Source organism: Notamacropus eugenii, chromosome 3, assembly GCF_028372415.1.
Source record: "Notamacropus eugenii isolate mMacEug1 chromosome 3, mMacEug1.pri_v2, whole genome shotgun sequence".
Lineage (NCBI taxonomy): Eukaryota > Metazoa > Chordata > Mammalia > Diprotodontia > Macropodidae > Notamacropus > Notamacropus eugenii.
This window is the reverse complement of record NC_092874.1, coordinates 212,030,919-212,043,690: the sequence shown is the minus strand read 5'-3', so window position 1 is coordinate 212,043,690 and position 12,772 is coordinate 212,030,919. Positions and strand designations below refer to the sequence as shown.

General features: G+C 37.3%; 1 protein-coding gene across 6 annotated transcripts in view; it reads right to left on the bottom strand.

Annotated features, from left to right (window-relative positions):
• The window catches only part of ABCD2 (ATP binding cassette subfamily D member 2), a 211,689-nt gene extending 202,048 nt beyond the window's left edge, over positions 1-9,641 (bottom strand). Inside the window, exons 1-3 of one of the 6 annotated variants that reach the window (XM_072654297.1) lie at positions 9,081-9,593; positions 8,110-8,307; positions 565-629 (exon numbers count right to left, since the gene is read on the bottom strand). In XM_072654297.1, coding sequence (XP_072510398.1) covers positions 565-629; positions 8,110-8,307; positions 9,081-9,242 — 425 coding nt within the window. In that variant the 5' untranslated portion in view covers positions 9,243-9,593. Of the gene's footprint in view, positions 1-564; positions 630-3,386; positions 4,979-8,109; positions 8,308-9,080 lie in introns of those variants that run through there. The other 5 variants (XM_072654298.1, XM_072654294.1, XM_072654299.1 and 2 more) reach the window with 5 other exon arrangements.
• Positions 9,642-12,772: the final 3,131 nt, after the last annotated feature.

Below are 12,772 nucleotides of genomic sequence, written 5' to 3'. Positions count from 1 at the left end.
TAGAACAAGAACGGTAATACTTAAGCATTTACAATGATAGGCAAATTACTTGAGACAACCAATAGTTTGGGTATGGTTTCATTTTACTACCAAAATGGTCAGGGGTGTGTGCTTCTGAGACTAGAGCAACTGAGATAAAACTGGATTGGGTTGGTCAGTTTCCATATGTTTATCAGATGAGTGATGGATTCTGTGCATAATATATATCTCATTGTTCTCTTTTGTTATGCTTTTAATTTATTTTTAAAATTATTATTAATCCAAGAACACATAAAATTTGGAGCTGTAAAGTAGTGTATTTCAGTGGTTATTAAAGATGATGCAGAGGTTACTGGTTTTGGGGAGTCAAGCATTTTAAGAATACTTCAGGCTGACAATTAAAAAAGGTCAATTACACTGATAGGTAAAGTGTAGTCAAAAATGAAAAATAAAGCAGCAAATGACAAACTATTAACTGCAAAATAGTCTAATTAATCCTTAGAAGGTAGCTAGGTGGTGCAATGGACAGAGTGACACGTCTGAAGTCAGGAAAACTTAAGTTCAAATCTGGTCTCAGACACTTACAAGCTGTGTGACCCTGGGCAGGTCACATAACCCTGTTGCCTCAGTTTCCTCACCTGTAAAACAAACTGGAGAAGGAAATAGCAAATGACTTCACTATTTCTTGCAAGAAAACCTCAAATGGGATCACTGTAACAGCAATGGACCCCAGCATACACAGGAAGAACCTGCTGTAAGGTTCTTAGATCTGCTTTTCTAAAAGGAAAGCAACTCTTGAGGGGTCAGCAATCTATTTTAATCAAGCACATAATATCATTCCCTTAGTTAAGGGGGAAAAGTCAGCACCCTGAACTTCAGAGAAAATACAAACAGAAATTACAAACAGAAAGATCAACAGATGGGGCTTCCAACTGTTTGACCATAGGCAATACATATATCATTACCAGAGAGAGAAGTTCTAACATCTGGGTTTTCAAAGACAGGGGGTTTCTCAAAACAGCTGCCCAGAGTCTCATCTGGCACACAAACCTTCTTTCAAGAAACAAGTCCCAAAGCAAAACCTCACCTCAGAGTATATATATACTCTTTTCAGGACTGGAAGACACAACCCTTGTGACCCTGTGCCTCATTAGAAATTAACAAAAAAGTGTCTGAGGTCTATTAAAGGACAGGGAAGATCTTTAACTCTCCCCCACTCACCATTAGCCTTACATTAACCTTACAGTCATGAAGAGTTGGACATAAATGAAATGAATGAACAATCCTTAGAAATAAAAAAGATCTTCAGATAGATATGACTGCTGTCCATACTGTTCTTGAAGCTGGAAGAACAAGAGCAGTAAAAAAAAAAAAAAAAGCTGCTAAACAATGTTATAAAGAAAAACAATACTTATGAATGGCAAGATAATACAAAGATTGAAACGCTGTAGATGAAAAAAATGTTCCTTATCTCTGATGAAACTTTTGAGTAAAGGTTAGACTAAAACACTCTTGGTCACAAAAAGTCCAATGAACCTAAAAACAATTTGGAGTGTTTCATTTTTTTTTTTGGCTTTTTTTTAAATTAATTTTTAGCTTTCAACATTCCCTTTCACAAGATTTTGAGTTTCAAATTTTCTCCCCATCACTTCTCAGCACCCAACCCCAGGCAGGGTGCATCTTGATTACCCTTCCCCTCAATCTGCCCTCCTTTCTATCACACCCCTCCCTTTTCTCATCCCCTTTCCCTCTATTTTCTTGGTATAGATTTCAAAACCAAATGCTTGTATGTCTTATTTCTCAGTTGCATGTGAAAACAATTTTTAACATTCATTTTTAAAACTTCGAGTTCCACGTTCTCTCCCTTGCTCCCTCCACACTCATGACCACTGAGAAGGCAATTAGATATAGGTTATACATGTGTAGTCATGCAAAACACTTTCATAACAGTCAAGATGTGAAAGACTAACTATATTTCCCTCCATCCTATCCCACCTATTTATTCTAGTCTCTCTTTTGACCTTGTCCCTCCTCAAAAATGTTCCCTTCTAATTACCCCCCCTCCCATTTGCCCTGCCATCTATCACCCCCAAGCTCCTGCTTATCTCCTTCCCCCCACTTTCCTGCAGTGTAAGAAAGATTTTCATATCAAATTGAGTATGCATGTTATTCCCTCCTTAAGTCAAATCTGATGAGTAAGGTTCACTCTTTCCCCTCTCACCTCTCCCTCTTCCCCTCCACTGAAAAAGCTTTTTCTTGCCTTTTATGTGAGATAATTGATCCCCCATTCTATTCCTCCCTTTCTCCTTCTCCCATTCCTCACTCACTCCTTAATTTTATTTATTAGATATCATCCCTACCTATTCAATTCACCCTGTCCCCTCTGTCTATATGTATATGATCCCTCCAACTACACTAATACTGAGAAAAGTCTCAAGAATTACAAATATGATCTTTCCATGTAGGAATGCAAACAGTTCAACTTTAGTAAGTCCCTTATGATTTCTCTTTCCTGCTTGCCTTTCATGCTTTTCTTGATTCTTGTGTTTGAAAGTCAAATTTTCTATCTAGCTCTGGTCTTTTCATCAAGAACGCTTGAAAGTCCTCTATTTCACTGAATGATCATTTTTCCCCTGAAGTATTATACTGTTTTCCTGGGTAGGTGATTCTTGGTTTTAATCACATGTCCTTTGACCTCTGAAATATCATATTCCAAGCACCACAATCTGTTAATGTAGACGTTGCTAGATCTTGTGTTATCCTGATTGTATTTCCACAATCCTTGAATTGTTTCTGGCTGCTTGCAATATTTTCTCCTTGACCTGGGAGTTCTGAAATTTGTCTACCATATTCTAGGAGTTGTCCTTTTGGGATCTCTTTCAGAAAGCAATAAATGGATTCTTTCAGTATCTATTTTACCCTTTGGTTCTACAATATCAGGATAGTTTTCCTTGATAATTTCTTGAAAGATGATGTCTAGGCTCTTTTTTTGATCATGGCTTTCAGGTAATCCAATAATTTTTAAATTGTCTCTCCTGGATCAATTTTCCAGGTCAGTTGTTTTTCCAATGAGATGTTTCACATTGTGTACTATTTTTTAATTCCTTTGCTTTTGTTCTATAATTTCTTGATTTTTTCATAAAGTCATTACCTTCCATCTGCTCCATTCTAATCTTTAAGGAATTATTTTCTTCAGTGAGCTTTTGGATCTCCTTTTCCATCTGGCCAATTCTGTTTTTTTAGGGCATTCTTCTCCTCATTGGCTTTTTGGATCTCTTGCCATCTGTCTATTTTTTAAGTGTTATTTTCTTCTGCATTTCTTGGGTCCCCTTTAGCAAGCAGTTGACTCATTTTTCATGATTTTCTTGCATCACTCTCATTTCTCTTCTTAATTTTTCCTCTACTTCTCTTACTTGATTTTCAAAATCTTTTTTGAACTCTTCCATGGCCTGAGACCAATTCATATTTTTCTTGGAGGCTTTGGATGTAGCACCTTTGTTGTCTTCATCTGTTTGTATATATAGTCTAATTGTTTTTCCAGTTTTTGCTCATTTCCCCAGCCATTTACTTGACTTTTGAGCTCTTTGTCAAAGTAGTTCTCTACTTCCAGTGGGAGTGGGGGAGAGGTGTACTGTCAGCTACCCAATTCCCCCACAATCTGTGAACCTTGAGCTCCAGAATCAGTTCCTCTGCTGTTTCTGCTATGGCGGTTGCCATGGGCTCCTCTATCCCCTCTACTGCCCTGGTGGTGGGGCCAAACCACTCTACTCTCTCACACAGGTCTGACTGGATTTTTCCACTGACCTTCCAAATTTGTCCTAGGCATTTTGGGGTTGCAAAGTCTGCAATCTGTCACAGGTTCCAGAGATTCAGTCATCCTCCCCAAGCCTGCTCAGGTCCCATCTATGTTGACACAGCCCATGCTGGATTGGGATCTGCTCCCCGCCTGGTGTGACAGATGCTTCCCATTGACCTTCCAGGCATTCTTGGGCTGTAGATTTGTTTCACACAACCATTCTGTGGGTTTTGTAGTTGCAGCATTTGTTTAGAGTAATTTTTTTACAGTTATTTGGCTGGGCTCAGAGGGAGAGCTCTAGCAAGTCTCTGCTTTTACTCTGCCATCTTGGCTCCACCTCCATTTCATACTTCTAATAGACCTGAAAGTCTTGTTCCCACTTGGGAAATGGTGAACTCTCAAAAAACAGAATTGTCCCAGAATTACAAAGACTTTTACATAGATATGAAATGTCAGAACATGGCTTTGTGGCATGCTACATAGCGATAATAAAAAAAATACTCATGATAACATGTTCCAAGAAATCAAGAACAAAACTGTCCAGATCACTTAGAATTAGAAGTAAAAGTGAACAGAGAAATCACTGAATGATCACCTGCTGGAAGGAAACTCCTAAAAACTCCCAGGAATCCAAAGCTTCCAGGTTAAAACAAAACTTCAATCCAAGTGCCAAGAATCCACAGTCAGGATCATACAAGACTTGGTCACTACTACCATAAAGACTGAGAGAACTTAGAATATACTATTTCAAAAGACAAATTACAACTAAGAATAACCTATCTGGCAAAACTAAGTACAGGAACCCTTAGTATAAATTAATGGAAAAGATGGTTCTTTAATGAAATAGAAGATTTGGGGGCATTTTTTTTTAAGAAAAAGCCAAAATTGAGTAGATATCTTGAAGTTGAAACGCAAAAGTGAAAAGAAATATAGAAAAGAACATGAATTGTTTACATGATAACTGTATTCATCTTTTGTTTTCGAAGAAGACCATGACATCAGAGAAATGATGACATGACTTGCATTTGACTTTGTTTTCACTGAGGGAGGGCTGTGCAAGGTCACCAGCCTCACTTTCTCTTCCTGAGCCATACATAATAGGAAGATAATAAATGACTCCTTAGAACTTTAGGAGTAGGAGTGGTTTTGTTCTTTTTGATGGTATCAGCAGAGGACAGAAGACAGAAATGACGGTACTTGGGACTATAAATGAAAAGAAAAGGAGGGAATCATTATCACATCATAAAAGTGCATACTACAGATTATTTAGACATACAAGAAAGGGTAGGGGGAATAAGTATGTCCATGGACCTCATTTTCATATGAATCAAAAAAGGAAAATGTAACACAGTTAGATACAATCATACATACATTCACACATACAAATAGAAACTTAATAATTTAATCCCAAACAATTAATGGGTCAAGGAACAACACAGAAAAACAACAGGAAATGTCAGTAAAGAAAACAGCACTAATAAGACATCATACCAAAACTGATAGATTGTAGCTAAAGCATTCCTTGGAAGAAAATTTAGAAAGACTAAACCAATTAATTGGGCAGACAACTAAAAAAAAGTAAAAAGTTGAGGCCTCCAACTAAGCAACAAAGTAAAAATTCTGAAAATAAAAGAACAGAACAAAACTGAAAACAAAAATACAACGAAACTGATAAATAACACTAGATTTAAAAAAAAAAACAACAACAACCTAATAAAGCATGCAGCTAGGTACTCTGATTTTTTTTTTTAAGAGGCAAGTAAAACTAAATTGCTCATATCAAAAAATGAAAAAGGATGGGATTAATGGTAGGGAGAGAATTTGAAACTCAAAATGTTTTTAAAAATGAATGTTAAAAATGTTTTTACATGTAACTGAGAAAAATAAAAATGTATTTTAAAAATTTTAAAGAGACATTTCAGAACTGAAGAGGAAATGAAATAAATTATAAGAAACCACTTTGCCCAAGTATCTTAAGAAAGTTGATGGCTTAAGGGAATGGATGACTACTTTAAAATATGTATATACAAATACATATATATAAACATTATATATATATATAACCACATTAACAAAAAAAACCCTGATTATTTAAATATAATATATGAAATAAATGAAAAAACTAAATAACCTAAAAATGAACTTACAAGTAAAAAATATTCTAGCACCAGATAGATTTATAAGTTAATTATATCAAACATCACAATAAACTATTTGCAAAAAACTGGAAAAATGCTCTTTTCAATTATTTGCTATGATATAAATATAAACCTGATACTAAAAGAAAAAAGAAGAGAAGATTAATATTATAAGGAAAACAGCTAAGTGAGGAAAAAAAATCTTTGTGGAAAGTTTATCTGATAAAGGTTTTAAATACCATAAATACATTAGTAAACATTTATACAATGCCTACTGGTACCAAGCACTATCTTATTTGATACTCAGAATTCTAGGAGGCAAGTACTATTATCATCCTCATCTCACAGTTGAGAAAATTGAGGCAAAAAGAGATTTAAGTGACTTTAAGTCACACAGCTACTAAATGTCTGAGGCCAAATGTGAACTCAAGTCTTCCTAATTCCAAGCCCAGTACTGTCTCCATTGTGCTGCCAGATGCCTCAAAGAACAGGGAGAAGTAAAACAAAAAAAATAAAAGTATAGACCAATATTTCTAATGGACATTGAAGCAAAAATATTAAATAAAATATTAACAAATAGGGTACAATATATTAGGAAGACTATACACTAGAACCAGGCTGAATTTATGCCTAAAAAAAAAGGGCTCATTAAATACGAGGTGGACTTTAAACATAATAAATCATGTTAATCGCATAAATAATAAAAATCACAACAGATGTTGAAAAGACTTTTGACAAAATCTCAAACCCAGCTCTGATAAAGACACTGGAAAATACAGGAATAAATAGATTTCTCTTTAAACAGTATCTAAACCCAAAGCTATATATGACATGGAGAATAGTTAGAGGCCTTTTCAATAAGATCAGTGGTAAAACAAAGACACCCATGACAATTATACCTATTTAACAGACTGTTAGAAATCTTAGCTACACTAAGAAAAAAGAGAAACTGAGGCAATAAGCTTAGATTAGGAGATGTAAAATTACTGCTTTTTTTTGTAGATGGGTATATTGATTTATTAAGAAAATACTGGTGTCACCTAAAAAAATTAAATGAAAAAATAAATTCAGCAAAGTTGCATGGCATGACATAAATTATATTTATTACCAATGGTACCAAAGAGCAACAGATGTAAAGAAAATGTCCATTAAAAATTACTACAGAATATATAAAATATCCATACAGAAACAATGAATCCAATTAAACAACTACTCTATAGAAATCGACTAGATTTATTCAGAGTGAAGAAAACTAGAATGATTTCTACTACATAAAATCAACTAGAATTCCAGCCGACTAAATATAAAGCATGCAACCAACTTCCTGTCAGGAGGTGACAGACTTAAAATACAGAAAGAGACAAACATTTTTGGGTATGGCCAATATGGAAATTTGTTTTGTTATACCATGTATATTTGTTATGAACATTTGTTTTTTCTTATAGTTCAACTTAAAGTAGAGGGAAATTGTCTCTGAAAATGACCTATAATTTACAGTTTACATAACTTGCATATTTTCATGTTGTCTCCCTCACCTGAACGTAAGCTCTGAAGATAAAGACTGTTATTTGTCCTTTTTTAAAAAAAATCCCCATTACTTAGTACAGTGCAGTACAAAGATAAATAAATACTTGTCGATAATGATGATTGTCTTAATATATTTAAATACTTTGCTTTGTCCCCATTAGTTTGCATAGCACTGTAATACTAGAGTTATGTTTACATAGTCAATAACCTCCCATACAAAAACCCAAAATTTCTCTACCCTTTCCTACTTGGAAAGTTTACAAAGTTTGGGGATAAGTAGTGCCAAACATGTCAATCATTTCTAGTCACTAGCTTGTCAGACAGCATATACTCGAACTTACCCAGGGGATTTGGCTGAAAATACTATATGCAATCCTAAGTGATGGGTTTTGGGTTTTTTTTGGTAACTTCTTTCGGACTTCCATGAAAACACAGAGCCAAGTGTAGCTTTCATTAATTAATTATTGCTTGTTTACTTTTAAGTCTAAAAACCAATATAGATCCTTACGCTATATAACTATAAATTTAATCATATAATATAATGAACACCTTTATTATTTTAAACAAATATATATTAAGTGCTACAGAAATGTTCTATACAATTGAGAACTACTTAACCAAAATGTGTTTGCGTATTTAGGTATTTACTGAATTAATCAGAGAACCTACCTTGTTCCTCTGCTGTAACTTGCAAAAGAGTAAATAGAGTAAATAGAAGTTGCCAACGCTGAAGAGCAGATTAACAAATCTGAGCATTCCTATGGAGCAGACTACATGTTGAGACCATCCAATGATCCAAGCGGTGGGTTTTAGAATTCCAACAGATACCAGGTATAAACCAGGTAGGGTAGTGATCATGGGATCCCACTTAAAAATGAAAGAAGGATGGTCATCAAGATAATGCTACAAAATACAGCATCAATCATGAAAGAGAAAAATGTTCATTTTATTTTCATTATTTTATATCATCTGAATGTAGGAAAGAGAGCTTACTAAGCCTCAGACCTGGGTTCTAATGCTGACTCTGCACCTATCTCCTTGTGTTCCCCAGAACCGTTACCTAAATTGCAAAATGAAGAAACTGAACGAAATAATCTACTTTTTCTTCCAGTGTAAAGATCTGTGAACTTATATATGTCGTGCTGTTAGACTACATCGTTTCCTAGAGGATTCAAGATTTCTTCCTTATATAAGATACAAGGGAGAGATGATATGTTTGTCTAGTAGTAAAATAACTATTGATCTCCAACTAGCGAACCCCATTTTCCATGAGTTTTTAGGTCGGATTCAGCGGAGAGACAGACGTGACACTGCTTCGGTGAATGGCTTGCATCGCCTATGGATACCAGGGCGGGCGGCTGGCGAGGAAGGGACCTCAGGAGTCTCCTTGGGTGACCCGCCCGCAGCAGGTGATCATCAAGAGATGAGGTAACCTCAGTAGCTTCTACTGAAGCTCACTTTTACTTTAAAAGCACCCGGAGAAGCCTTGCTGGAGGGGCATTATTTCTGGGAAAGACAGAGTGCCACCGCTTCTCCTCTAAATCGTGGGAGATGGAGACCATACCCCACACCTGGAGGGTCCCTCCAGACCCTCCAGTCCCGCTAAAGACTAGCGCTAAGGGCCGGGCGGAAGGCCTCACCTGGAAGGAGCCCCAGCAGAAGCGCTGGGCCTGCGGCAAGTGGAAAACCTCGTCCATGTAGGGCTCTCGCAGGGCCCGGTTTATGACGGAGAACAGGAAGCAAGAGACCAGGAAGGTACAGCTTAGAGCCGCCGAGAAGTAGTAACCTTCCAGCTCTTCCATCTTAACCAAGCGCCAGCCACCTCCGCGCCAATTCCCGTTTTCAGGCCGGAAGCCCTGGTCTTAGGTGACAGACCAGAAACCCGAGCTCGGCATGGCCAGGTGGCGGCAAAGCTTGCGAGACAGAAAGCAACAGACCCTTTCGTGTGGAGACAGAAGAAGGGGCGGAACTCGGGGAATTGTTCGGAGAGAAGCTGTTTCCGGCGAAAACATTTGAATGACGGACGGGGGAACCTTTGTGCTCCTCGGCTGCTACACTATCGGGGAGGGACCCTTGGTGGGCGGGTGCACTCGGAACCGGCGGCCCCCTCGGGTGAGAGTGGGCTGTTGCGTCTCCTCCGGAAGGGGGCCGGACCTCTGCTAGCGCGCGGAGAGGACAGCGGCTCCTTCATTCTGCTTAGACACCGGGACCCGCCCTGGTGCTGACCTGCTCGTGGGCTGGGCTCCAGGCTAGGCTGGTGTGTGCCTCTGCCCTGTGGCCTCGGGTCAGCCTGCACTCTGCAGGTCTACCCGGGAGATATACACACGCACACATACATACATACATACACGCACCCACATGCATATGTGTGTAGACATGTACATACACAAATACGCATATATGTCCCACACATGTATACACGTGCACACATAAACACACATATATAGCCCACATACACATATGTATACATGTGCATACATAAACACGCATACATGGCCCACATACACATATGTATACATGTGCACACAAATACACATGTGTCCTGATACATATCTATGTATATATGTACATACATAAATGCATATGTATGTCTCGGTTAACATTAAGAAGCTGATCTAAAATATATCATGCAAATTGCAAGTTAAAAGTAAAAATAAGAATATCAGTAAATATTATCTCTTAGAGAATTGAAATTAGAACATAATGAAAGGGTTAATTCCATAATTATGAAGGGGAAAATCACAGTTATATAATACAGCAATTTTTATTTTCTTTTTTAAATTCATTCTTTTTTTATCTTTCATTTTTAACACAGTTCATCACACATAACACAATTTCAACTTTTGATCAAATGATATTTCTTTTAAAGCATTTAGACCACAAAAGGATTTTTTTTAACATTAACCAACTGAGACACAAATAATAACTATGCTGCTAACTCCATAAGCCCTTGACCTGATTGTCTCCACACTATTACTAAGAATTAAAGGACCCTAACTTATTGTTGTTGGTCTAAAGTCCTAAGACTAATAGCTTAATTTTAGACTTGACCTCGGATGTTTCCCTACCAACAATCTATAATTTAATAGATCTGGTATTAAGCTTACAAACCTTCTGACCATAGGAAATTGCCACTAAGAGTAGGGACGTTGCAGGGAAACAATATCTCCCCAACTTGCAATTTTTATTTTCTATACCTTTTGTTTTGATTCTTCTTTCACAGCATGACTAATGTGGAAATATGTTTAATACGATTGTACATGTATAGCCTTATATGAGATTACATGCTGTCTTGGGGAGAAGGGAAGGGACACAAATAAGGGGGGGAAATTTAGAAGTCAAAATCTTATAAAAATGAATGTTGAAAACTAAAAATAAATAATTTTTTTTTTTTAAAAAAAAGAAAAGTGTAGTCAGCAATGCCTCTGAATCTCTTGAACTAATAAGGTTGACTGGACACTTCCATCTCAAGATAGATGTTTGGTCACTTAGGGTCAGGTAAAGAAACACAAAACAAGAGGCCCAGGTTTAAGTTCACTAAAGTTCAGTGTCTCTGTTCTACCTGTTCTCTGGAAGTGGTTCACTTGCTGCCATTTTTCATTCCATCCCACAGCTTCCCTTATGGGGACTCTCAGAGTCACTTGGAGGGAAGGAAGTGTGGGTGGGAGGAGAGATTGTCACTTCCTTTTTAAAGGTCTCGTCAGTTATTGGCTCTTCCTTTTCATTGGCTTGATGTAGATATTACTTGACATCCCCACGGTACCAAAGAAGTTGGGAAGTTGTGAGTTCCACAGCATCTGATTGCTAAGTTCATACACATGTGCACCCTGCCCCCCCCCCCCCCCCACTCAACTGGAAACAGGTAAATACTCTGTGCAATTTCCCAATTATACTACTCTTGGTGCCAGAATATGGTTACACACCATTTGCTATTTGTTCCTCTAGCTTTGTGTCAAGCTAATCACTATGTGGTATGCTGCCTTGTCTATTTCTTAGAATTGTGTGAGCAGTTTTATTACAATAGCTGGGTGCTAACTCAAAGAGTTATATTTCCACAACCCAAATATCCAGCATTTCAGGGTTCCTGACAAACCTTCGTAACTATTTTAGCAATTTTAATGTATTAAGAGTTCCCACTGTACATCACTCTATGATACTTTCCAGTTGCCCCTTCCTTTCTCTCCCTCATCCCTCAGTCTAAAATATCAAATGAACTGGGTTTTGAAGGGGCTGTTGTTATTTTTTTATTGCTGTTGGGGACTCCCATTTTTCTATCACTGCAGATCAGCAACTTAGTTGGCACTAAAGGGTTAAGTGACTTATCTGTGAGAAGGGGGAGGACAAGGGAAGGAAACAAGCATTTATATCCCATACACCCAGCCCCACCTTCCTTCTCCCCCTACACTCACTCACACACATGCATATAATTCCCATTATGGATTTGTTTCATTTTAAATGTTCACATTAATTTTCAAAATTCTTTTTTGTTTAGAATGTGGATTTTCCTTTTGCAGTGTGGTATAGTGGATAAGACACTGAACATGGAGTCAGGAAAATAGTTTTCAAATACCAACTCATACACTTATATATGACCATGAGCAAATCACTTTACTTCACTGGGATTCAGTTTCTGCATTAGTAAGACGAGTGGGTTGGGACTCCATTCCACCTAAGGTACCTTTCAACTCTTAAGTCCATGATCTTGTAATTTTAATTTACTAGCCTTTAGTTTAAATTATTATCAACTTTAGATAGATTAGCTTGGTTTTACTACTACCTTATCAGTTTCTTTCTCACCATAACACCTGCTGTTTGCAAGAATAAACCCCCAAATCTGAAATATTTGTAGGTCTTTATGTAGAGAAAGAGTCAGAAATATGTGGCTCCCTCCATGAGTCGTTGTGAAGTTACATTATATAGAATTCAAATAAAGATGTAAGGTTATTTGTCTGAATGAGAAAGTTTGGAACTCAAAATCTTATGGAGTGTCTGTTGAAAACTAAAAATAAATCATGTTTTTAAAAAAGGATAAAAAAATTGTTGACACTTCTGGCTGACAGCATTTTGGAGAGAGAGACAGGAAGAGAGAGAGAGAGAGAAAGAGAGAGAGAGAGAGAGGGAGAGAGAGAGGGAGGGAGAGAGAGAGAAAGAGAGGGAGGGAGAGAGAGAGAGAGAGAGAGAGAGAGAGAGAATGTTGTAAGGGCCTGGTTTGTTCATTCATTTTGATAGGGATTGGAATTATGACCTTCTAAACTTTGGGAGATCAGGACAGCAAGTCACCATCAGCAAATCCCTGGAAGATCTGATCTCTCCTGGAGGAGAAGATGTATTA